Genomic DNA, 27,124 nt, shown 5'->3' with positions numbered 1-27,124 from the left:
GACATTTACTGAGCAAAAAAATTATGGAAGATTCGATTTCATTTTATTGGCCTACATATTAAACCAATTAAATAATCATTTCATTAATCACTGGAAAATCATTCTGAGAGTATTGAGTATATTCTTGCTACAGTATAATGAAATATAAAATAAATTTTCAATTAAGAGGAATTCACTCTGACTTTTAAAAAAATTAACGTCTCAAGAACTTGTTTCCTTGCTGATCTGTGTTGATGAGCTGGGGATCTTAGTGAGTGGCCTGTTTGTGTTTCTTGAAAGAGGTGTTTTATTCTGCTACTCAACACAGGTCTCCTGCTTTCCTTGGAGATACTGACGTCCTTTCTTCAATTGCTCTGATTCTAGAAGAGCAGGCGAAATTGGATGGAGCAAGAAGTGGGACAGTGGAAAGATGGCACAGGAAAAAGGTCTGGGGAACGTTACAATGACATGGAGAGGAAGGAAGGACACAGGAGGCAACAGAGCAGGGGGAGACAGTGAGAAGGAAGGGACTGTACTGAGATGGACACCCCTGGGGAGCAGGTAACTCAGAGGAGGCTGAGCCAAGGGGAAGGAGAGGCTCAGGGAGGGAAGGGAGGAGGGAGGAGGCAGATGGGGCTCCAGCCAGCGGGAGGAGGCCCTCACCTAGAGAATGTTCTGCAGTCTCTGGCTTGTGGCTTGACTATGTTGATCCAGCCCATTCCAGGGTTGAAAGGGACTTCCTTGGTGGTCCACAAAGGTGTTCCAGAGGTACTCAAAGTCTGAAAAGGGACAGGGGAGATCAGTCAAGCTCCCTTTGTGGGTGAGGAGGAGGCATTTGAGTGTATGACTCTTAGGGACAGACCTTCCACATCCCAATTTCAGTTCTCTCCTTTGCCTTTTCCTCCCCTAGGTCTTTTATCAAACTCTTTCTTCCTGGTGGAATCTGAGTCCCAGTTCTCTTTCTTTCTGGAATTCACCAAGTTTTTTTGCTTCCATCTACCCTAACTCCCTTCCCCAAGACCCTATCTCCTGACCTGAACACTGTCTTCCAGTAGACCCCAAAGTCAGGTTTCAGAGTGTCACCATCAGCTCTGCAGGCAGCCAACCAAGGTCTTTCCCCCAGGGATGCTGACCCTCTCACCCCTTTCTAGTAACTTCCCAGGGCCCTTTCCCTGGCTCCACACATCTCACCCTACCCAACCCCAAGCTCCATTCTCACCTGTGGAGGTCATGATGGCGACGTCGGCCCCCACCTTCTTCAGTGTGCGCAAGCCCTCCCCATATCCCTGGTCACAATCATAGATTCGGGCAGCCAGGATGCGCATGGTCACATGTTCTTTCTCCCTCAGGAATACAGCCACTGCCTGGGCACACCTAGAGCAGGGGCTCCAGGAGATGTACCAGGTGACTCTGTAGTGCTGGTCCGGGTCCAGCTGCCAAGAAGAAACCAGGTCCAGGAAGCACAACTCTGCATGATAACCTAGATAGGGAAACTGCTTAGCCTAGCAAAGAAAGCAAAGTGTGAACAAGGGAGGGCCTGGACCAGGGAGAAGCCAGGGAGGTGGGGATTCCACACATAATTAGGGGGCCCGGGACCTCAGATACCAAGATGAATAAATTTTTATGCAATATTCAAAATATAAAAATTCCAAGATGAACACTATTGACCATGTAAAAACAAACAGATCAGGAATGATGACTCTTAATATGCCAAAGTTGTAATACACCCCACATGGCAGCACTGTTACTATCTGTCTTCAGTTAGAATGTCGATGCTTTGTTTGTCATGAGGTTTTTGCATTGAATTTGGTTTTTAAAAGATTGCATTAAATATTAATCTTACATTAAAACGTGATTTCTCTGTGCATTTGGAGTCCTCTCTAAATTTGTACCCCAGGTCAGTGCCTTCAAGACCTTCAGCCCAGGCCTAATCCCTACAGGGAGGGGCAGAGCCAGAGAGGGAGGAGGAGTCAGCTGAGCCCAAAGATCACTGGCCTGATGTCAAGGAGCTGGGTGTGGGTCCCTTCATATGAGAATTGACCTCTCTACCCGTCAATTTACCTACCAACCCACATCTGTGACCCACACTTCTAGAAGCTTCTAAACTGCTACATCCTGTCCTGAGCTCAAATGTGATATAGACTCAGGCAAAAAGGAATCTCTTTACAAAGAGGAGTGGGGGAAAGGCATCTTAGTAGGACTCATTCTAAAGGTGGAAAGTCCCTGAGTCATGGGGTAATTGTCACTGTGAAGCCCATAGAATGATGGTGTTTTGTCTGAACTGCAGAGTGAAGCATTGTCCACTAGGACTAGGAGCTAATTGGATGAAGGACACCAGTGCAGCAAGGAGAGGGGTTGGGGAAAGGATGAGTCCAGCCCAGGAAACCATTGCTGGGAGGATGGCAGGGTGGGATGGATGACACAATGTGTGCTGAGAAAGGGCTGTGGGTCATTCCTGGGCCAGTCTAGCTAGCTAAGCAGTTATGATGACTGGTGTCTTTAAAACAACATCTCAAGCAGTGAGTGTGGGTCCTGCCAGGCACCCACTTAATTCGTAGTGCCCAGAGGAACCCCCACTTCCAGGACCAGAGCCAAGAAGAACTCAGACTCTCCAGCCAGAGGCTGGGCTAGGAAAGACCAGAGACGAATGTCCCTCCAACTCAGGACCCGCCATGGCCTGTCCAGTCCTGGCTCCTCCCTAAATGCTGGCCAACCCTGACATCCTGATATGGTGCTTGTTCTCTTGGCCTTCCTGTGGGCTCTACCCTATCAGGACAGAATCCCAGGGAAAGATTCCCTTCTTCTCCAGCCTCGATCCCTCTTTCTCGGGATGATGCCCAGGAGCAGACACTTGGGAATCCTGGCTGTGTGAAGCAGGGAGACCCTGAGTCCTCCAACCCATCTCTCTAAAGATACCCTTCATGAGAAGCTGCTTCTGGAAGGGGATCCTGGACGGTCTTCAGGAAACACTTTGGCGTTGAGAGACCCGACACCACCTGGTCTTGGTGCAGATCCTTTTCTTCTGTCTCTGGGCTAGTTAACCTCAGAGTACAGCAGGAAGGGATGGCTGAGCCCTGGACTTGGGGGTTATACTGGCCTAATGGCCCAGGGCTGTGGACCACATGACCAGTTTCTAACATGAACTGGAAGATCCCAATCATGGAGCGTCATGAAGCCAAAGTCTCCCAGGTGATCCCAGGGTGAAGTAGCAGAACACTTAGGTGACAGACACTCTAGGGAATAACACATGCATCACTGAAAACCTTCTACTGGTGAATTTCCTCAGAGTGGAGGGCCCAACCTAGTTGTGATGTGCTAGTCTGGTCACCTTGTTGCGCAGGAAGCCCATGTACTCGTCCTGTGGGATCCAGGTGCCATTGTCCAGGCGCTCCACCTTGTAGCACAGGAAGGTCCGGTGCAACCCAGAGCTTGAGATCTCATTTGTAAAGTCGAGAATAAATGTGCCTTGATCCATAAGGCATCTGTGGGAGAAAACCAAAGACCTAGGCTTCTCATTGGACCACCCCAGATTTCCTTGCCTTCCATCTCACACTCCTTCCACTGAACTAATGACTCTCTTCCATGCATGCCACACACTCTCTCTCCAACTGACATCCCTCCCCTTCTCTCTACACTCCTTCCCTCCTTATCCACACACCCTGAGACACCTGTTCAAGGGACTTCCACTCACTTCTGGAGCCACCAAGCCTCCCTTTCCGACCCCTTCTGGGCTCATTGGGAAGTCAGCACAGTCCTGAGTCTGCCTTGGCCCCTGCAGGGTCTCCCCAAGATCAGTACTGTCTGCTCAGGCCCTTTGGGGGATGCCCCACCCTTCTCCCTGTGGTACAACTGGGCCTACTCCCTTGACCTCTGCCAGCCCCACAGTTCCTGCTCAAGGTGGTCCCGCTGGGCTTTTCCGCCAGTCTGCAGGGTTAACTCATGTGTACCCCACCCAGCACAGGGCTGAGATGCTCCTTAGTGGGACCATCAAGGAAAGAGACTGCCAGGGACTTCCTTCAGATGATGCATGAGGTCTTCCACATCTCTTAACGTAGTAGAGAATTTCCAACTCTTCATCTTTCCTCTTGCTTCCCTATCCTCAAAGTGATGTCACCAATCTGACTCACATCTCCTTCCTCTTCAGCTTCAAGTCTGTTTCCCTTTCTCTTCTCCACCATCTGTCTGGGCTGTCATCTTTGTGAAACAAGGACTCAGGCTTCCTCTCCTTTTCCTTCCCTTTCCACTTCCCACCCTTTCCTTTCTAAACCGTTAACTTTTCATCCTCACATTGAAGAACAGTGTGTTCTGCTGAGTTAAACACGCTTCCTCCCTACAGGTTAGATCTGCAGGGCTGCAAATCCCAGCATCCCTACAATCAAGCTGAAAGTACCCTACGTTGGAGCTGCGGTGATGCCTCTGCATTCCGATTGAAATCCTCTTAGTCTCCAGATTAGTGGCTTCCCCTTGGGCTATTCTGTGACAAGGCACGTAGTATGCTTAGGTTCCTCTGCATTCTGGTTGGAGGGCCAAAGCTCATCCTGCTTGACTTTTCCTGGATATTTATTTACAAGGCCTTTATGGAAGCAGAATGAGCACATGATGCTCACTAAAGTAGGTATTTAGATGTCCAGGAAGCAAGTGCTCCCAGGTTCCTGGAAAACCTGAAGGGGAAGGTCTTGGAAGGAACATGACCCTGTTGCTCCAAAGAACCCAGAGAAGGATCCAGGGACCATCTTCCAGGGTCCCCTCCAAGTCAAACACTTTCTAGTTGATTTCTTTCCTTTATTCCTGCTTTGAGGGAGGAGCTGAGCTTAGCTCCCAACTCACCCTTTTCCTAGGAAGGCACCTGGGTGACAGGTGGTGATTGCCCCACCAAGGCTGTGGTCCATGGGGGATGGGAGATTCCAGAGGGAACTGGAGACGGTGCTGTGGCCAGAAGAAGGACTGGGTGCCAGCTCCTTGTGACAATCAGCTTCTGCCAGCTGGTCCTTCCTGTGTTCTTGGATCTATGCTCTCATTGTGGCCTCAGTTTTTCCAGCTTTAATCCTCCTCCGTGGCCCATTGAATATGCCTTTCTTGCACCCATCCTTCCGGAGCCCTGGCACCTTCCTGAGTCTGAATGGTGGTTCTAAGTCAGCTGACAGCTGTCATCCAGGGTCTTCCTAAGTTTACCCCTGAGGTGGGTCTACAGTTTCCAGTGTCCTGATAATCTTTCCTCTGAGATGACATTCGCCTGCTACGGCATATAGATCCTCTGAGCCTAACCAGGAAGGCCACACTCAGGCACTGGGCTGTTCCTTTCTTCTTCCTCAGCATGGCAGAAGAAGGTAATAAGGAGTCCTCTTCCTTTCCTCAATGGGACTTTCTGAAGAAGGTATCCTCATCCTTGGCCCATGTCCTATCACCACTTCCTACTCTCCTTCCTGAGCTCCAGGTCTGCAGAAGGCCTTTTCCAGCTACTAGTGGCTGGAAATCTCCACCAATGAGGGAGACAACTTGCCTGACCTCAGTGGACTGAGGTTGACATGCGTGTCTACTGTGGAGCTCTGGGTCTTCCTAGGGGAGGAAGTGTCTCTCAACCTTCTCACTGGCTGTCCTCCCTCTGGTCCCTGTTCCCCCTCCCCCTTAGATGAGAGAAGAAGGCATTTCCTTCTTCTCTCCCCTAATAGGGCAGCCAGGCCTGGCAAAGCGTGTGTTCTGCTGAGTTAAACACGCTTTGCTCCTTACAGGTTAGATCTGCAGGGAATACTGGAGGCCAGTTTTGCATTCCAATGTTTTTGTTAATGTGTGTCCAATTATTTGCCGCCTACTCTGTTGTAATTTCTTGTTGACTGAGACTGCATGTTCTCTACCTGAAAGCACTTGTGGTTGACCCTCTAATACCAGGAAGCATGGACTTCCCTGCCCCCAGGGCCTCGAGGAAAAGAGAGTCCCACCTCTTTGCTGAAGCTACTTCTCCAACACTCTAGGTAACTCGTGCCCTGTCCCCTTACTCAGGGCCTTCCCTCAGCCCTGCCCTCCCTGGCCCTCACCACACATCTCCCCAGGGAGTCCAGTCCTGCCCAGGTCTCAGCTCTGCTGATGCCTGATGCCTCTTAGGCCTGGTGGGCACCTCAGGCTCCTGAAGCAGGAAACCCCAGCTCCGTTTTGCAGGTTTCTCCTAGAACTTCACTGTGCATTCTAGCATGACCCTAACTCATCTGTCCTTAGAAAAACCCCAGTCTCTCTATGTTTTTGCACAGACTTGAGTATGAATCTGGACTCTGCCACTTCCTATTGTGTGTTCTCAGAAAAAAGAAACAGGGACTTTGCTTGGAGAAAAGCAGCGCTAGAAGCAATTCACTGCTCATATTAGGTTAAAGGGGATGGGAGTGGGCACGGAAAGGGCCTAGCCCAGGTCTGGAGACATGGTAGGTTTGCAAGAAATGGCAGATGTTAATGTAAGACAAGAGAGGAGGATCCCACGCAAGCCATCTTCACCTACTCAGGCTCAAAACCATCATCCACCAGGATTTTCTGGCTCCCTCACACCTGCCCCAGGAGGCGGAGAGACTTGGAATTGAGAGCATCGGCCAACAGACCAGGGCTGGAACCAAAACAGGGACCCCAGAGGGAGAAGCCGGGACTAGAAAGAAGGTTGGGAGGAGGGGAGAATCCCCAGTGGCTTGCGGGTGAGGACTAAGTGCCCCCGGAGAAAGCTCTAGGAGGAGGCTCATGAGTAGAGAATCTCTGAGGGGCCTCCCATACCTGGGCCTTGGCGCTGGTCTGGCCTCCATGTCCTCGTCACTTCACGGTTCCTGGGTCTGAGGCCTCCTGCTTCTGACACTTGCACTAGGTGTGATCCTCATCAATATTCTCTAGAGCCTGGGAGCCTTATATATTATCAGAGCCACTGGGATGCTGGTGAATCAGTGATACTGTGCCCAGCCCCTTCCCAAAACTGGGTCACCAATGTCACCAACATCATTTTACAGAACAAGAAACTTATCTGCCATGGTTTCCAACAATCTTTGGTTTTGATTTCCCCACTCTGACAAGAGGCCTACCTGAACTCTGTGGACTGACAATGGGAAAGTGAACCCTGGCCATAATTGAGTCACTCTGGGCATGAGGAACACAGGTGGCAGGAGGCCAGGGGACAGGTGAGAGGACAGTTGGGAGGACGAGATCCATGCTCTGGAGAAAGACTCCACAGAGGACTCAGCACATCCATAAGTCAGGCTCCAGAACAGAAACCCTGTGTCTATCCTGGTCCAGACACCCTCTGCATCCAGCGACCTGCAGATGGAAGGCAGAGTCTGGCTAAGAGATCTTCATCCAGGGTTTTGAAGAGAGAAGGGGACTAACATGTTCTAAACTCTCCTATGGATTAGTCCATCTCTTGATTGCTAATTAGAGTGAGGAGTGTCTTATGTCCATTACCCAGAGTACATCATTTAGGCTCAGAGGGGTAGAGAGAATTTTCTAGGCCTTTCCAGCCAGCAGAGTGCTGCAGGGACACACATCCACCTCTGAAGGGTCACCCTGTGTTCTTTCCTCCCACCCCAGGCCCCAAGAAACTGAGAGGGAGTTGTGCTCTGACCCCAAGCCAGCCCATTTTCCTAGTGATAGATCTGGCCCTATCCTTTCCCAGGGCCTCTTGCTGTCTCCAGGACACCTGTCCCTGGCAAGTGTTGCCCCTGTGGGCCCTGGGTACTGCTCCCTGTCCCGCTGACCACCCGGTCTTGACACCTCTTAGACCGCCCTGTCCCAGGTCAGTTTGTCCTGTAAGAGAAGTCCAGGTCCTGTCGACAGTCCTGCCCTGGCTGCTTGGACAGAGCACTGGGCTCCTTGGCCTGCAGACTGGTCAGTCACATGCTGTGTGTAGAACACCTCAGCATACTGCCCCCTGCATTCTTGGTGGCCACTACTTCTTATGGACCGACAGAGGTTGCTTTGCCCACTGTTGTGAGGATCCCTCCCATCCTATGTGGTCCCAGACTTCAGTCCCCTATAGTCAGCAGGATGTCCCCTAAGAGATGTCGGCCCCACTTGAGTTTTAGGTGGTTTGGATGTGAACTCATCGTGGTTAAGTTTGTTGTGTGTGTCTGACTAGTTCACACTCATGGCGCACACAGTTGGTACCCACAGTAGGCATAGTCTTCCTGGAAAGAGATGGTGCCTGTACCAGAATCAGGGCTTCCAGGTACAGAAGAGCTAAATCCCCGTTCATGTCCCCAAAGGGCTGCCCTTCTTGGGGAGACCTAGGGGGCTGCATGCGGAAGAGGCTGTGCACCATCCCCAGGGGCATCTCCCTCCTGTCTGGTTCCTCAGCCTCCAGGGTCCTCCACTCAGCGCCCTGAACACATCTTCCTTCCCCTGCCCACACCGCATCCTGACCAGGGCCCCTGTCTATGACCCCTCTCAACACTGACTCTGTTTCTCTAATCCCGACATTTCCCTCCTTGTCCAGTGTCTCCACAATTGAGAAGTCCACTTCCTGGTGACTTTCTAATAGATACCTGGGCCCAGGGATTCCTCCTTTGAAGGGGAGTGGGAATGTCAACTGTGAGAGTGTATTAGACCTTTTCCCTAAGGTGCTTTGCAGGAGTCACCTGTTAGGTCTCAGGGAGAAGGGCAAGCAGGATGGCGGGAAGCTCAGGGTCTGGCAGAGAGAGCTGTAGAGGGACCAAGAGCTCAAGAAGACACACAGACCCTGAGATCAGGAGGTAGATGGAGGGTAGGCCAGGGGCCATGGGGGTTAGTCCATCTCAGTGGGGCCTTCTCCCTTCTGATCACCCTTGTTCTCCTCTTTGGACTCCAATGGGCTAAGGATTGCTGGGTCTTGGGGCTCTGCTGTACAGCCCCTTCCAGCTGACCAGTGACTCTAACCAGACTCTCCTGTAGGGCTTTCCAGAATCTGGAAATATTGGGCTGTCAGTCACATCTGGGATCCAGGACCCTGCTATCTGCTGCCTAGTCCCTAGCCCTGGCACCTGCTTCCACGGGAGGCCTAGCAGAATCCTGTCCTTTGGTTATATTTGCAGATATCTGCTGGGTTATGGGCACCTATGACCTTGGGGACATCCAGAGACAAACCTGAAAGGGGGAAAGAAAGGTCCAGAGTGTGTGTGCAGAGGACTCTGTGGGTAGGGGGCTTACCGGAGCCAGGCTGTATCCCTCCTTCTCCAACTGGGGCTCTAAACAGGGTGGCCCTTCCTAAGTGTTATGAAAGGGAAGAACTCGGGTATACTGAGTGCAGGGGGCTTGGCTGAGGTCCAGAAGATAGGCTTGTGAGGAGCAGTGTGAGTGACCAGCTGCCTTAATCGGGGGCCGGGTCTCCACTGTCTTCAGCAGCAGCATGGCCTCACCTGGTGAGCTGTGAGCATGTCTCTGACAGGTATGCCCTCTGTTTCCCTTCCTAGTTTTACAAACAAGAGAGAATGGACTGTCACCACAGTTTTACCTAGTAACTTCTCATTTGATTATAAAGAGGGACTGAAACGAAAATGTTTAAACAAATTGGTCCCAAATCGAGCTCAGAAATAAATTCTCTCCCCACATTGTACAAGGCACATATTGAGACAGGGCCTCTAGACAAGAGAGGAAAGGCAGGGAGGTTCTCCCTACAGGCCCAGAGGGAGGCCAGGACCCTCTTTTAGCAGAGGGAGGACAGGAGGAGCCACTGTCTGGGCTTCTGGCTCTCACCTGCCAGCACAGGGTGACCAAACGTGAGTGGGTGACAGTTTCTCTCCAGTCTCTGGACATAGCAACTTTCTTAAGGTCACAACTTGGAACCACAAGGTGAGCACCCCAGGGACTGCCTCTGTCTCCTTCCCTCTGATTGTCCCTGTCCTGGGTCTCAGTCATGGTCTCCCCATTGGTACCTTCTCTAGGGAGTTGAATCCAAAAGGATGTGGGGACAGGACTGTTACCAGCATCCCCTGACTGTATTTGGAGACTCATTTCTCTCTTTTCTCTTATTGGGTGGCCTATCACTTTCACACAGTGCAGGCCAGGAGGCTGTGACTCTGTCAGTGAGCATAGAGTGTGCATTTAGATCCCCCTCCTGTAAGCTTTAGCTCAATTTTCTCATCCCAAAGGGATTTAGTGTGAGCTTTGCCTCATGCTAACGTCCACTACAATAGGAAATATGCTGTTAGTATTTGTTTAACTTGATATTTAGGACAAAATGATCCTGGAAAATAATTACAAAAAATTCTTTATATTTCATTTTACTGGTTTAGATTTTAAAACAATTCAAATAATTGTTTTGTTAATAAATTGAAAGCCATTCTGAGAGTGTTGAGCATAATCTTACTACTGTATACCAGAAACATAAAACACATTTTCAATTAAAAAGAATTCTCTTGGGTTTTTTTAATCGATGTCTTAGGAGCTGGTTTTCTTGCTGGTCTCTATTGATGAGCTGGAGGTCATGGTGAGTGGCCTGTTTGCGTTTCTTGAAAGAGTTGTTTATTCTGCTGCTTGACACAGATCTTCTGCCTTCCTTAGAGATACTGTCTTCCATCCTTCAATTTCTCTGATTCTAGAAGAGCAGGTGCAATTGGATGGAGCAGGGAGTGGGACAGTGGAAAGACCAAACAAGGAAAAGGTCTAGGGACAATTACAATGACAAAAGAAAGGGGGGACACAGGAGGTTACAGAGCAGGGGGAGACGGTGAGGAGGAAGGGATGGAACTGAGATGAACACTCCTGAGGAGGGTCTGAGCAGAGAAGTAAAAGAGGCCCAGGGAGAGAAGGGAGGAGTCAGATAGGTCCCAGCCAGAGGGAGGAAGCCCTCATCTGGAGAATGTCCAGCAGCCTCTGTCATGTGACTTGACTGTGTTAATCCAGGCCTCCCAGGGCTGAAAGGGACTTCCTTGGTGGTCCACAAAGGTGTTCCAGCAGAGGCCAAACTCTGAAAAGGGACAAGGAAGATCAGTCAAGTTCCCACCGAGGGTGGGCAGGAGACATCCAGAGTGTATGACTCTTAGGGACAGACCTCCCACATCCCAATTTCAGACCCCTCTTTTGCGTTTCCCTCCCCTGGAGATGTAATTCCTTCATCAAACTCGTTCATCCTGTTGGAATCTGAATCAACCCATTTCCCGTTCTTCTATTTATTTATTTGTCTATTATTTTTATTTTATTTGTAAAGATGGAGTCTTCCTATGTGGCTCATTATGGTCTTGAACTCCTGGCCTCAAGTGAACTCCTCTGCCTCCCAAAATTCTGGGATTACAAACTTGAGACACTGGGGCCAAACCAGTTCTCTTTCTCTTTGGAATCCCCCAAGTCCTTCCACTTCCAACCAGCCTTCCTCTCCTCCCTGGGACCTCATCTCCTGGCCTGGACACTCTCTTCCAATAGACCCCAAAGCCAGGTCTCAGAGTGTGGCTGTCAGCTCTGCAGGCAGTCAACCAAGACCTTTCCTCTAGGGATGCTGACCCTCTCACCCCTTTCTAGTAAATTCCCAGGGCCCTTTCTCTGGCCCCACCCACTCAACCTCCACCCCACTCCAAGGCTCTAGTCTCACCCTTGGAGGTCATTGCGGGCCCCTCCCCCTGCAATGTGCCCAGCCCCTCCTCATATTCCTCATAGTTGTCATAGATTCGGACATCCAGGACGCACAGGCTCATGTGTCTGTTCTTCTTCACAAATTCACAGGCACTTCCTAAGCAAAGCTGGAACAGGGGCTACAGGATATAAAGCAAGTGACCCTGTAGTCCTGGACTGGGTCCGGCTGCCAAGAAGAAACGTAGTCCACAAAGTACAGCTCTGCATGGTGAGATGGTTGGTCATGATCCTGAGGCTAGAAAAGAAAACAAAGTGTGAACAGGGAGGGTGGGCCTGGACAGGGAATGGCCAGGGAGTTGGGGTTTCCACACAGAATTAGAGGGGCTAAGGACCTCAGGTACCAAGTAAATGGATTTCCATGCAATATTCAAAATATAAAAATTCCAAGATGAACACTATCGACCACATGAAAACAAACAGATCAGGAATGATGACTTTTAACTTGCCAAAGCTGCAATACACTCCACATGGCAGCACTTTTACTATCTGTCTTCAGTTAGGATGTTGATATTTTGTTCATCGTGAGGTTTTTGCATAGAATTTGATTTTAAAAGATTGCATGAAATAATAACTTTACATCAAAATATGATTTATCTGAGCATCTGGAGCCCCCTCTAAGTTTGCACCCCAGGTCACTGCCCTCAACACCCTCAGCCCAGCCCAGGCCTGATCCCTACAGGGAGGGGTTGCAGAGCCAGAGGAGGGAGGAGGGGCTGACTGAGCCCAAAGGTCATTGGTTTGATGCCAAGGAGCTGGGTGTGCTCCCTTCACTTGAGTATTGACATCTCCTACCTGTCGATTCCCCTACCACTATCCTATCTGTGACCCATACGTGTAGAAACTTCTAAATTGCTACATACTGTCCTGAGCTCAAATGTGAAATAGACTCAGACTAAAAGGAATTCTATACAGAGAAAAGTGGGGGGAAAGGCACCCTGGCAGGAATCACCCCAAACAAGGAAAGTCCCTGAGTCATGGGATAATTGTCACTGTGAAGCCCATAGAATGATGGTGTTCTGTCAAAACTGCAGAGTGAAGCGTTGTCCACTGGGAGTAAGTGCTAGTCGGACTGAAGCAGCAAGGAGAGGAGATGGGGAAGGGACAAGTCCAGCCCAGGACACCATGGCCAGGAGGATGGCATGATGGAATGGATGATACAGCTTGTTCTAAAAAGGGACTGTGGATCATTCCTGGACAAGTCCAACTGGTTAAGCAGTTATGGGGACTGGTGTCCTTGAAAGGACATCCCAAGCAGTGGGCTTGGGTCCTGTGAGGCGTTCACTTAGCTCGTCATGCCCAGAGGAGCCCCATTTCCAGGAAAAGAGCCAAGCAGAACTTGGCCTCTCTATCCAGAGGCTGTGCTGGGCAGGGCCAGGGAATAATGTCCCTCCAGCTGAGCTGCCCTGTGGCCTGGCAGTTCTGACTCCTCTCCATATGCTGGCTGTCCATGACAACCTGATATGGTGCCTGTTCTCTTGGCCTACCTGTGGGCTCTGCCCTGTCAGGACAGAATCCCAGGGACAGACTCTCTGTCTCCTTTCCTGCCTCAGTCCCTGCTCCCCCTGGATGATGCTCATGAACACACATGTGGAAATCTTGGCTCTGTGAAGTCAGGGAGGCCTCGAGTCCTCCAATCCCACCACTCAAAAGTCACCCCTGGTGAGTGCTGTTTCTGGGAGGGGATCCTGGGAGGGTCCTCAGGAGGCACTTTGGTGTTGGGAGACCCGACACCACCTAGTCCTGGTAAAGACCCTTTTCCTCTGAACCGGACCCCTCAGAGCACAGCAGGAGGTGAGAACTGAACCCTGGACTTGAGGGTCACACCAGGTTAGTGGGGCCAGGCTGTGGACCACGCAGTTCCGACCTGGGATTGGTAGTCCCCCGTCATGCAGAGTCATGAAGCCAAAGTCTCCCAGACGATCCCTGGGCTACGTAGCAGAACCCACAGGTAATAGACACTCCAGCAAACAACACATGTACCACCGAGAACCTTCTACGAGTGAACTTCCTTGGAATGGAGGGCCCAACCTAGATGTAGTGTGCTAGTCTGGTCACCTGGTTGCGCAGGAAGCCCAAGTACTTGACCTGTGAGACCCAGGTGTCATCATCCAGGCGCTCCACCTCGAAGCACAGGAAGGTCTGGTGCCATCCAAAGACTGAAGGGTCATTATTAAAGTTGGAAATGAATGTGTCTTGATCCATCAGCTGTCTGTGGGAGAAACCCATAGACCTAAGACTCCTCATGGAACCACCTCACACTCTGTCCTCTGTCAACCCACATCAGTCCTCAGCACAAGCCTGCTCAGACCCTCTGGGAAGGCCCCGCCCCTCCCCACTTCCCTGGGGTGCAGCTGGGTCTCCTCCCATGGCCTCACTTTCACCCCATGGCCTCACCTTCACCCCATCCTGACTCTGCCAGCCCCACAACCACTGCTTAAGGTGGCCCCACTGGACTTTTCCTCTTGTCTGCAGGATTAACTCATGCCCATCAGGAGCATCAGGGCCAAGACACTCCTGAGTGGGATCATCGGGGAAAGAAACTGCCAGAGACTGCTTTTAAGATGTGGCATAGGCCGGGCGTGGTGGCTCAAACCTATAATCCCAGCACTTTGAGAGGCCGAGGTGAGGGGATTGCCTGAGCCCACGGATTCAAGAACAGCCTGGGCAACTTGGCAAGATTCATCTCTACAATAGATCAAAAAATTAGCTGGGCATAGTAGCTCGTGCCTGTAGTTCTGGCTACTTGGAAGGCCGAGGAGGAAGAATCAGCAGAGCCCAGCAGGTTGATGCTGGGGTGGTCGTGAGTGTGCCACTGCACTCTAGCCTGGATGATGGAGTGAGACTCCAACTAAAAAAAAAAAAAAAGATTATGCACAGGGTCTTCCATGTCGCTTAAGGTAGAAGAGAATTCCCACTGCTCAGTTGTCCCTTATTACTTGCCTGCCCTCATAGGATGTCACCAATCTCTGCCTCACAACCCATTCCTCTTCAACTTCTACCCTGTTTCTCTCTCCACCATGACCAGTCTCTGGGCTCTCATCTTTGTGAAACGAGGACTCAGCCTCTCTCTCCTTCTCCTCTTTCCACCTCCCACCCTTTCTCTTCTAAACCATTAGCTTTTCATCACCACATTTGAAGTACAGCCAATGCTCCGCTGAGGTAAACACATATCACTGTCTACAGGTTAAATCTGCAGGGCTGCAAATTGTCACACTCAGGTCCCCTTGTGTCCTGGTTGGAGAACCAGAGCCCATCCCGCTTGACTTTTCCTGGTTATTCCTTTCCAGGGGTCTTTATGGAAGCAGAATGAGCATGGGACGCGCAATAGAGCAGATATTTAAATGTCCAAGAAGTGAGAGCTCCTGGGTTCTGCAAAAAGCTGAAGGAGAAGGTCTTGGAGAGAACCTGACCCTGTTGCTCTAGAGACCCCGGAGGAGGATCCAGGGACCGTCTTCCAGAGCCCACTCCCGGGACAAACACTTCCTAATTGCTTTCTTTCCTCTATTCCTGCTTTAAGAGAAGGGCCGGCGTGGCTGCGCTTGATTCCCAACCCACCCTTGTCCTGGGAGGTCACCTGGGTGACAGGTGGTGATTGTCCTTCCAAGGCTGTGGTCCAAAGGGGAAGGGAGAGCCCAGAGGGAACTGGAGGTGCTGCTGTGACCAGAGGAAGGACGGGGTACCAGCTCCTGTCACAACCTGCTCCTGCCAACCTCTCCTTCCCTGTGTCTTGGATCTGTGCTTCAATTTCCCAGCTTGAATCCACCTCAGTGGCCTCCAGGAAACAAAGACTCTGACCTGTTTGCCGAAGCTCCTTCCCCAACACTCCTGATGACCCCTGTCCCCTCTCTCAGGGCCTTCTCCTGCCCTCAGCCCTGCCCTCCCTCGCCCTCTCCACATATCTTCCTTGGAAGTCCAGTCCTGCCCAGGCCTCAGCTCTTCCCTCTGCCCTGATGCCTCTCAGGCCGGGTGGACACCTCAGGCTCCTGGGCAGGAGACCTCAGTTCCATTTTGCAGGTTTCTCTTAAACCTTTGTTGTGCATCCTAACACGACCCTCATCCGTCTGTCCTCAGAAAAATCTCAGTCTCTCTATGTTTTTGCATTGACTATGTGTGAATCTGGGCTCTGTCACTTCCTACTGTGTGTTCTCAGGGGAAAAGAAGCAAGATTTTTCTTCATAGCAAGATTGTGCTAAAAGCAGTTCCTATGCTCATTATTAGGGAAAACAGGGTGCAGTCTGGCATGGAAAGGGCTCAGCCCAGATCTGGAGACATGGTAGGTTTGCAAGAAATGGCAGGTGTTAATGTAAAACAAAAGAGGAGAATTCCTCTCAAGTCACCTTCACCCACTCGCCATCATCTCCTGGGATTTGTTGGCTCCCTCATACCTGCACCAGGTGGTAGGAGACTCAGGATTGAGAGTATCGGACAAGATACCAGGGAGGGGCCCCAGCTGGGACTCCAGAGGGAGAACCAGGTCCAGAGAGAAGGTTGGGAAGAGTGGAGAGTCCGCAGGAGTTTGAGGGAGAGAACTGAGTACTCACAGGAAAAGCACTAGGAGGAGGCTCGGGAACAGAAGCTCTGAGGGGCCTCCCATGCCTGGGCCTCAGTTCTGGGCTGGCCTTCGTGTCCTAGTCCCTTCACAGATCCTGGGTCTGAGACCTTCTGCTTCTGACACTTGTGCTTGGTGTGATGCTGTGATCCTTACCAATATTCTGTAGGGCCTGGGAGACGTTTATGCTATCAGAGCCACCAGACGCTGCTGAGTGAGTGATATTGTGTTTCACCCCTTCATGAACATAAGCCACACATGCCACCCACATCACTGTTACAGAACAAGGAATGTGTTTTGGACAACCTTTGGTGTTCATGTCCCCACTCTGACATAAACTCTACCTGGACCCTACAGACTGATAATGGGAAAAGCGAGCCCTGGCCATAATGTGGTCACTCTGGGCATGAGGAATGTGGAAGGCAGGAAGAGACAGGTGGGAGGACAGGGGTCCACACTCTGGAGAAGACCCCACAGAGGACTCGGCATACCCAGAAGTCAGACTCCAGAACAATCATGCTGTGTCCTATAGCAGTTCCCTCAGGGGTGCCTGGTCCAGGATCCCTGAGGCCTGCTGCATCCGGGAGCTTGTGTGGAGGTCCTGCAGTTGGAGGACGGAGTTTGCTCTGAGAGCAGGTGCCAGGCTTGCATCCTAGCTTCTGAAGAGAGAAGGGGGCTCACATGTCCTTCATCCTCCTATGGATCAGTCCATCTGCTAATTAGAGTGAGAAGTGCTTCATGCCCATTACACATACAAGATTGTAAAGGCTGAGAGAGGTACTGAGAAGTTTCCAGGCCTTCCCAGACAGCAGAGTGATGCGGGGACACACATCCACCTCTAAAGGGTCACCCTGCTCCAGGTCAGTCTTGTTGTCCTTTCAGCAGGCCTGGCCAGTCCTCCCCAGGGGTCTCTTGCTCTCCCTGGAAGGTGCTGGCCCTATGGGCCTGGGGGTCTGCCCCCTGTCCCGCTGACCACCCTGTCTTGACTCCTTTTAGATCACTCTGTCCCTGGCCTGCTGTCCCATGCAAAGGAATCCAGGTCCTAGGGACAGTCCTTTCCTGACTGCCTGGACAGAGCACCAGGCTACTTGTCTTCTCAGGCTGGCTAGCCACACGCCATGGGTGAAAAACTCCAATTCAGTGTCCCCTGCATTCTTGGTGGCTGCCATTCCTCATGGACAGATGGAGAGTACTCTGCTCTCTGCTGTGGGGCCTCTCCCATCCTATGTGCTCCCAGACCTCGGTCCCCTCTAGTCAAGAGGATAATCCCCTGTGGGTGTCAGCCCCGATTTGAGCCTTAGATGGTTCAGTGTGAACTCATCCTGGGTGCACTGTGTGTCTGACTAGAACCCACACTTCCCTGTTCTCACAGATGGAGGTGCCCACAGTAGGCACAGCCCTCCTGGCCAGAGATGGCACCTGCACCAGCCTCGGGCTCCCAGACACAAAAAGACCCCGGTCTCTGCTCATGTCCCCCACAGGGTTGCCTTTCCTGGAGGCTGTGCCGTCCTGATCCAGCCAGCTCTGCTCCTGGCCCCAGTCACCTCCTGTGCCCTGTGAGACCCTTGGAGGGCAGAGTCCATGCCCTTCCCCACCCCTTCCCAGGTGGCTCCTGCTGCCCAGAGTGACAGTCTCTCCCTTGTTTCAGCCTGTATCACATGCCTCCAAACAAATGTGTCCCTGGAGCCACAGCCCTCCAGAGCTTTCTGTGGAGAAACGGCGGGTGGGGGTTGGGGAGACATCGGAAAGGGCTGTGTCCATATCTCCTGGGGCATCTCCCTCTTGTCTGACTCCTGAGCCTCCGGGGTCCTCCCATCTGCATTCCATGCACATCTTCCTTCCCTTGTCCAGGCCCAGCCTGGCCAGGCCCCCGGCCCATGACTCCTCTAGTTGCCGCCTCTCTCTTTCTAACCTAGACAAGCCCCTCCATGTCCAGAGTATCTCCATGACTGAAAAGTTCACTTCCTGGTGACTTCTCAGTAGATACCGGGGGCCAGGAGCTCCTCCTTTGAAGAGGGCTGGCGATGTCGACTGTGACAGTGTGCTTGACTTTCTTCCCAAGGTGCTTTGCTGGAGTCACCTGTCGGACCTCAGGGAGAAGGACAAGCAGGATGGCGAGAGGCCAGCTCTGGATCTGGCAGAGGGGACTGCCCAGGGCCCAAGAGCTCAGAAAGATGAACTCCTGGTGACCTGGAAGATATTTCACCTCAATGGGGACTTACCCCTTCTTTGTTTTTTTTTTTTTTGAATTGGAGTTGGAGTCTCACTCTGTCACCCAGGCTGGAGTGCGGTGGCACATTCATGGCCACCCCAGCTTCAACCTGCTGGGCTCTGGCAATCCTTCTACCTCAGCTTCCAAGTAGCTGGAACTGCAGGTGCATACTACCAAGCCCGGCTAATTTTTTTATTGTAGAGATGAGGTCTTGCCAAGTTTCTGGGGCTGGTCTCGAACCCATGGGCTCAGGCAATCCTTTTGCCTCTGCTGCCCAAAGTGCTAGGATTACAGACTGAGCCACCGAGTCCGGCTGGGATTTCCCCTTATCTCCCTCTTTCTCCTCTCAGGAGCCCCACAAGCTGGGAATAACAGGGTATTGGGATCCTCCTGTGTAGCCCCTTCCAGCTGACCAGTGACTCTGTGCAGATCCTTTTGCAGGGCTGCCCTGAAGCCTGGATCTGGGAACACTGGGCTGTCAGTCACATGAGGGCCTCAGCAGCCTCCTATCTGCTCCCCAGTCTTCATTCCTGGGGAGTGAGGGGAGTCCTTGCAGAATCTTATCCTTTGGTTATATTTACAGATATCTGCTGGGTCCTGGGTATGTGTGACCTGCGTGACATCCAGAGACAAACCTAAAAGGGGAGAGAAAGGCCCGTGAGTGTGTGCAAGGGACTCTGTGGACAGGAGGACTCACAGGAGCCAGGCTGTGTCCTTACCGTGACCTCCCTCCCTAACTGGGGCTCTGCATAGGGCAGCCCCATCCAGGTGTTATGGGAGGGAAGGACCCTTGTGTGCTGGGTGCAGGTGGCTCAGCAGGAGCTCCCAAAGATAGGGGTGTTAGAAGCCACATGAGTGACCAGCTACCCTAACTGGGAGGGTGGGTCTCCACTGTCAATGGTAGCGGAATAGCGGAATGGCCTCACCTGCACCAAGTGTGCTTGTCCCTAACAGGTATGCCATATGTTTCCCCTTCTAGTTTTACAAATAAGAGAGGATGGACTGTCACCAAAATTTCACCTCTGTAAACTACTCATTTGTTAACATAAGGGGCTGAGCCTAAAAAATTTAAACAAATTTGTCCAAGATGCAGCCCACAGATAAATTCTTTGCACCATATTGTGCAAGATGCATATTGAGACAGGGCCTCCAGACAAGAGAGAAAGGAGGTGGGGAGGGTCTCTCCACAGACACAGAGGGAGGCCAGGGCCCTCCCCTGGCAGAGGGTAGACAGGGGAACCACTGTCTGGGTTTCTGGTTCCCATGTGCCAGAGTGACCCAGATGTGAGTGGGTGACAATTTTTTTCCAGCCTCTGCACACAGTAATTCTCTTAAGAGTTATAGCCTGGAACTGCAGGGTGAGCACCCCGGGAACTGCTACCTCTCTATCCCTGGGCCCGGCTCTGGACATCTACCATCTCCCTGCCTTCTTTGCTTTGACTGTCCCTGTTCTGGGTTGTAGCCATGGCCTCCACCTTGGCTTTCTCACTAGGGGGTGGAATTGGGAAGGATGTGGGGACGAGACTGTCCCTGGCACCCCCTGACTGCACTTTTGGGTTTCTTTTCCAACATGGGAACTCACTAGTCTCCCTTCTCTTACTGGGTGGCCTGTTACTTCTACACAGGGCTAGCCAGCAGGATAGGACTCTGTCAGTGAGGGTAGAGTGTCAATTTAGATCACCCTCCTGCAAGGTGTAACTCATCCCAGAGGGATTTAGTGTGACCATTGCCTCACGTTAATGTCCACTACAATTGAAAAGATGTTGCAAATTTGCTAGTATTTATTTAACTTGATATTCAGGACAAAATGACATGGAAAAAATTGTAAAAAAGTTCTTCATACTTCATGGTATTGGTTTAGATTTTAAAACGATTGAAATAATTATTTCATTAATAAATTGAGGATCACTCTGAAGGTGTTGAGCATAATCTTACTACTGTAAAAATAAAAATGCATTTTCGATGAAAAAGAATTCCCTCTGATTTTTTTTTTAATCGATGTTCCGGGAGCTGGTTTCCTTGCTGGTCTGTGTTGATGAGATGGAAGTCATGGTGAACTGCTTGTTTGCATTTCTTGAAAGCCCGTTTTATTCTGCTCCTCAACACAGGTCTCCTGCCTTCCTTGGAGATATTGATGCCCATCTTTCAATTTCTCTGATTCTAGAAGAGCAGGTGAGATTGGATGGAGCAGGGAGTGGGACAGTGGAAAAACAACACAGGGAAGAGGTCTGGAGACAGTTGCGATGACAAGGAGAGGATGTGGGGAACCAGGAGGTGGTAGAGTAGGGAGGTAGGGAGGAGGAAAGGGTAGGATGGAGATGGGGGCTCCTGGGCAAGCAGATAACTCAGAAGAGGCTCTGAGCAGAGAGGAAGGAAAGACCAAAAAAGAGAAAGGAGGAGGGAGGAGGCAGATGAGGCCCCAGCCAGAGGGATGAGGCCCTCACCTGGAGAATGTCCTGCAGCCTCTGCCATGTGGCTTGACTATGTTGATCCAGCCCCTCCCAGGGCTGAAAGGGACTTCCCTGCTGGTCTACAAAGGTGTTCCAGAGGTGCTCAAAGTCTGAAAAGGGACAGGGGAGATCAGTCAAGCTCCCTCTGTGGGTGGGGAGGAGCATTTTGGTGTATGACTCCTAGGGACAGACTTTTACATACCAATTTCAGTTCCCTCTGCCTTTCCCTCCCCTAGAGACGTAGCTCCTTCAGCAAACTCTTTCTTCCTGTTGGAATCATTCTCATTATTTTATTTACTATTACTTATTTATTTATTTATTTATTTATTTATTTATTTATTGTAGAGATGGTGTCTCCCTATGTGGCTCAGGCTGGTCTAGAACTCCTGACCTCAAGTGATCCTCCCTCCTCTGCCTCTCAAAATTCTGGGATTACAAACATGAGACACTGGACCCAGCCCAGTTCTCATTCTTTCTGGAAGTTCCCAAGTCTTTCTAATTCCAACCACCCTTCCTCCCCTCTCTGGGACCCCCACCTCTGGCCTGGACTCTCTCTTCCAATAGACCCCGAAGTCAGGTCCCAGAGTGTCAGCATCATCTCTGTAGGCAGTCAACCAAGGCCTTTCCCCTAGGGATGCTGACCCTATCCTCCTTTTCTAGTAACTTCCCAGGGCCCTTTCCCTGGCCCCACCGACTCTGCCCCACCCCACTCGAACTCTGTATTCTCACCCCTGGAGGTCATGATAGTGGTGTGGACCCCTGCCCCCTGCAGCGTGCCCAGTCCCTCCTTTTATCTCCGGTGATCATCATAGATGTGGGCAGCCAGGATACGCAGGGTCACGTGTCTGTTCTTTTCTATGAATTCAGTCACTTCCTTTGCACAACTGGAGCAGGGGCTCCAGGAGATAAAGCAGGTAACCCTGTAGCACTGGGCCAGGTCCAGCTGCCAAGAAGAAACCTTGTCCAGGAAGCACAGCTCTGCATGGCGAGCTGGTTGGTCTTCATCCCGAGGCTAGAAAAGAAAGCAGAAAGCAGAGTGTGAACAGGGAGGAAGGGAGGACCGGGGCCAGGGAAAGGCCAGGAGAGTGGGGCATCCACTCAGAATTAAAGGGTCCTGGACCTCGGGTACAAAGATGAACAAATTTGCATGGAATATTTAAAATATCAAATTGATGTAAAACTTCCAAGATGAGCAATTTTGACCATGACAAACGGATCAGGAGTGATAACTTTTAATTGCCTCAACTTCAATACACTCCACATGGCAGCACTGTTACTATCAGTCTTCAGTTAGAATGTTGATGTTTTGTTCATCATGCGGCTTTTGCATTGAATTTGGCTTTTAAAACTTGCATTAAATATTAATCTTACATTAAAATGTGATTTTGCTAAGCATTTAGAGCCCCTCTAAATTTGTACCCCAGGTCAATGCCTTCAAGACCCTCAGCCCAGGCCTGAGGGGCATCAGCAAGAGGAGGGGCTGTCTGAACCCCAAGGTCTTTGGCCTGATGCCAAGAAGCTGGGTATGTTCCCTTCATGTGAGGATTGACCTGCCCTACCCATCAATTCCCCTGCCACCACCCCATCTGTGACCCATACTTCTAGAAGCTTCTAAAAAGCTACATCCTGCCCTGAGCTCAAATGTGAAATAGACTCAGATCAAAAGGGATTGCTTTACAAAGAGAAGCGGGGGAAAGGACCCCCAGCAGGACTCATCCCAAAGGGGAAATGTCCCTGAGTCATGGGATAATTGTCACTGTGGAGCCCATAGAATGATGGTGTTCTGTCGGAACTGCAGAGTGAAGCATTGTCCATCAGGAGTAGGAGCTAGTCAGTCAGAGGACACCAGTGCAGCAAGGAGAGGGGATGTGGAAGGGATGAGTCCAGCCCAGGACACTATTGCTATGAGGACAGCAGGGTGGAACGGATGACATAGTTTGTGCTGAGAAGGGGACGAGGGTAATTCCCAGGCGAGTCTCGCTGGTTTGGCAGTTATGGGAACTGGTATCCTTGAAAGGATGTCCCAGGTAGTGGGTGTGTGTCCTGCCAGGCACCCACTTAGCCCGTAGTGCCCAGTGGAGCCCTCAGTTCCAGGACAAGAGCTAAGCAGAACTCAGCCTCTCCAGCCAGAGGCTGTGCTGGGCAGGGACAGGGAAGATGTCCCTCCAGCTTAGGTGCCCTGTGTCCTGGCCAGTCCTGACTCCTTCTGAAATTCTGGCCATCCCTGACATCCTGACACGGTGCCTGTTCTCCTGGCCTCCCTGTGTGCTCTACTCTGTGAGACAGAATCTCAGGGACAAATTACCTGCCTCTTCTCCTACCTCAGTCCTTCCTCCCTCAGGATGATGCCCCTAAGCACATACTTGGGAATCTTGGTCACATGGAGTCAGGGAGGCCCTGAGTCCTCTAATTTCACCTATCTAAAGATGTCCCTGGTGAGAGGTTGCTTCTGAGAGGGGATCCTGGAGGGTCCTCAGGAAGCACTTTGGTGTTGGGAGACCAGACACCACCTGGCACTTTGCAGATCCTTTTTCTCTGCCCCCGACTCCTCAGAACGCAGCAGGAGGGGATGACTGAGTCCTGAATTTGGGGGTGACACTGGCCTAATGGCACAGGGCTGTGGTCCATGTGGCCAGTTTCTGACATTGGGAGTCAGGAAGTCAATGTCTCCCAAGTGATCCCAGGGCCGAGTAGCAGAACCCACAGGTGACAGACACTCTAGGGAACATTGCATGTACCACCGAAAACCTGCTATTGGTGAATTTCCTCAGAGTGGAGGGCCCAGTCTAGAAGTGATGTGCTGGTCTGGTCACCTGGTTGTGCAGGAAGCCCATGCACTCGTCCTGTGGGACCCAGGTGTCATTGTCCAGGCGCTCCACCTCATAGCACAGGAAGGTCTGGTGCCGTCCAAAGACTAAAGGGTCATTTGTAAAGTTGAAAATGAATGTGTCTTGATCCATCAGGTATCTGTGGGAGAGACCCAAAGATCTAGACTCCTCATGGGACCACCCCAAATTCCCTAACTCTCCATCCCACACCCCCTCCTGTTGATCCCATCACTCTCTTCCTTGTACACCACGCTACTCTCCAACCCATATCTGACTCCTGCTTCCCACACTCCTTCTCCCCCTGCTCCTACCTCCTGGGGCACCTATCAAGGTGGGGAGTTTCCCTTGCTGAAACCACCAAGTCTCCCTCTCTGACCCCTTCTGGGCTCATTGAGAAGTCAGCACAGCCCTGGGGCTTCCTTGGCCCCTTCAGGGTCTCCCCAGGACCTACCCAGTCTGTTCAGACCCTCTGGGGAGGCCCTGCCTCTCTGCCTGGGGTACAGCTGGGTCTCCTCCCTTGGCCTCACCATCCACCCCATCCTGGCTCTGCCAGCCCCAAAGCCACTGCTCGAGGTGGCCCCATTGGGCTTTTCCTCCTGTCTGCAGGGTTAACTTGTGCCCCACTCAGCATGGGGGCCAAGGCGCTCTTGAGTGGGACCATCGAGGAAAGAGAGCCCCAGGGACTTCTCTTCATATGATGCACGGGGCCTTCCATGTCCCTTAAGATAGGGGAGAATGTCCCATTCTTGATCTTTCTTCTTATTTCCCTGTCCTCAAAGGGATGTCACTAATCTGTGACTCACATCTCATTCCTCTTCAGCTTCAACTGTTTCCCCTTCTCTTTACCTCGTTCAGTCTCTGGGTTCCTCTCTGTGAAACAAGAACTCAGCCTCTCCTTTTCCTTTCTTTTCCACCTCCTGCCCTCTCCCTTCTGAACCGTTAGCTTTTCATGGTCACATTGAAGAAAAGCGAGTGCTCTGTTGAATTAAACATGCTTTGCTCCCTACAGGTTAAATATGCAGGGCTGCAAATCCTAGTGTCCTCGAGATCAATCCAGATGAGAGCACCTTTCCTTGGAGCTGCAGTGGCGCTTGTGCATTTCGGTCCTCTTAGTCTCCGGGTCGGTGGCTTCCCCTTGTGCTATTTTGGGACAAGGCACAAAGCCTGCCCATGTTCCCCTGTGTTGTGGTTGGAGAGCTGGAGCCCATCCCACTTGGTTTTCCCTGGATATTTCTTTATAGGGGTCTTTATCGAAGCAGAGTGAGCACATGACACTCACTGGAGCAGGTATTTAGATGTCTAGGAAGCAAGAGCTACCGGGTTCCGGGAAAATCCGAAGGAAAAGGTCTTGGAGAAAACCTGACCCTGTTGCTCTAGAGACCCCGGGGGAGGATCCAGGGACCATTGTCCAGGGCCCACTCCTGGGACAAACATTTTCTAGTTGCTTTTTTTCCTCTATTCCTGCATTAAGGGAGGAGCCAGAGCAGCTGAGCTTGGCTTCCACCTCATATTTGTCCTGGGAGGACACCTAGGTGACAGGTGATGATTGTTCCTCCAAGGCTTTGCTCGGAAAGGAAGGCTTTGCTCCTCCAAGGCTTTGCTTGGAAAGGAAATCTCAGAGGGAACTGGAGGTGCTGCTGTGACCAGAGGAAGGACTGGATGCCAGCTCCTTGTCATAACCAGTTCCCATCAACTGGTCCTTCCCTGTGTTCTTGGATCTGTGATTTCATTGTGGTCTCAGTTTCTCAGCTTTAATCCTCCTCGGTTGTCCATCGAATACTCCCTTCCTGTATACCTCCTCAGGGAGGCTAGCACCCTCGCGAGTCTGAATGGTGACTCTAAGCCAGCTGACAGCTGTCTTCCAGAGCCTTCCTTGGTTTACCCTGAGATGGGGTCAGAGTTTCCTGGTTCCGCTCATTTTCCCTCTGAGATGATCCCTGTCCTGCTGGAGTGTATAGACCCTCTGAGTCAACCAGGAAGGCCACCCTCATGTACTTACCTGTTCCTTCCTTCTTCCTCAGTGCGGCAGAGGAAGGGGATAAGGAGTCCTCTTCCTTCCCTTAATGAAACTTTCTGAGAAGACATCCTCATCCCCGGCCCTTGTCCTGGCTACTTCCCACTCTCCTTCTGACACTACCTCCAGGCCTGCACATGTTTGCAGAGAACCTTCTCCAGTTTCTGGTGCCCTTGGCCCAGTTGTGCAGCCGGGATGTGCCTGCGCGCAAATCTCCATCAATGAGGGAGCCAGCTTGCCTGGCCTCAGTGGGCCGATGCTGACACTCGTGTCTACTGTGGACCTCTTGGTCATCCTAGGAGAGGAAGGATCTCCCAGACCCCTCACTGGCTGCCCTTCCTCTGGTCCCTATTCCCACCTCCCCACTGGCATTTTCTTCCCCTCCCACTTAATAGGGCAGCCAGGCCTAGCAAATAAAATACAGTTTCGCATTCAACTTAGTTAATGGGTGTCACCTTATTTGCAGCCTACTCTGTTGCAATTTCTCCCTGACTGGTTATGCATGTTCTCTCCCCAAAAGCACTTGCGTCTCACCCTCTGATACCAGGAAACATGGACCTCCCTGCCTCAGGGGATTTCAGGAAACAGAGATTCCAACCACTTTGCTGAAGCTCCTTTCCCAACACTCCAGTTGACACATGCTCTTGTCCCTACTTGGGGTCTTCTCCTGCCCTCAGTCCTGCCATCCCTGGCCCTCTCCACAAATCTCCCGTGCGAATCCAGTCCTGCCCAGGCCTCAGCTCTTCCCCTGCCCTGATGCCTCTCAGGCCGGGTGGGCACCTCAGGCTCCTGAGGAGGAGACCCCAGCTCTGTTTTGCAGACTTCTCTTGGACCCTTGCTGTGCACCCTAACACAACCCGAATCCATCTGTCCTTTGAAAAATCTCATTGTTTTGCATAGACCAGGTGTGAACCTGGACTCTGTCACTTCCTACTGTGTGTTCTCAGAAAAAGGAAACAAGGACGTCTCTTTGGAGCACAGCAGTACTAGAAGCAATTCACTTTTCATATTTGGTAAAATGGGAAGGGAGTGGGCATGAAAAGGGCCTACCAGGTCTGGAGACATGGTAGGTTTGCAAGAAATGGCAGATGTTAATGTAAGACAAGAGAGGAGGATCCCACGCGAGCCATCTTCACCCACGTGGTCTCGACACCATCATCCACCCAGACTTGCTGTCTCCCTCACACCGGCCCCAGGAAGTGGGGAGACTCAGAACTGACACTATCGGTCGAGAGATTGGGACTGGAACCAACACAGGGACCCTAGAAGGAGAAGCCAGGACTAGAAAGAAGGTTGAGAGGAAAGGAGCATTCCCCAGGGATTGAGGGGGAGAGCTGAGTGTCCCAAAGTAAGCTCTAGGAAAATGTTCATGAGCAGAGAATCTCTGAGGAGTCTCCCATACCTGGGCCTTGGTGCTGGTCTGGCCTCCACGTCCTCGTCACTTCACGGTTCCTGGGTCTGAGGCCTCCTGCTTCTGACACTTGCACTTGGTGTGACATGATTCTCGTCAATATTCTCTAGGGTCCGGGAGCC

The 27,124-nt window shown here is 51.5% G+C and overlaps 1 protein-coding gene across 1 annotated transcript; it reads right to left on the bottom strand.

Moving 5' to 3' along the window:
- Positions 1–642: 642 nt before the first annotated feature.
- LOC103271270 lies at positions 643–26,656 on the bottom strand. Its single transcript, XM_021717908.1, is given in 16 exon segments — positions 643–758; positions 1,199–1,481; positions 3,308–3,461; positions 8,082–8,499; positions 9,028–9,057; positions 11,498–11,657; positions 13,594–13,747; positions 15,924–15,994; positions 16,579–16,746; positions 18,075–18,221; positions 20,744–20,859; positions 21,479–21,761; positions 23,563–23,716; positions 24,645–24,717; positions 25,715–25,886; positions 26,642–26,656. Coding segments are annotated over 16 exon segments (2,514 nt in total).
- Between the last annotated feature and the right edge of the window lie 468 nt (positions 26,657–27,124).

This window comes from Carlito syrichta, unplaced genomic scaffold (assembly GCF_000164805.1).
Source record: "Carlito syrichta isolate Samal-C Ts95f unplaced genomic scaffold, Tarsius_syrichta-2.0.1 Scaffold311496, whole genome shotgun sequence".
Classification (NCBI taxonomy): Eukaryota; Metazoa; Chordata; class Mammalia; order Primates; family Tarsiidae; genus Carlito; species Carlito syrichta.
Note: the sequence above shows the minus strand (reverse complement) of the source record. Positions and strands in the feature narration are given on the sequence as shown.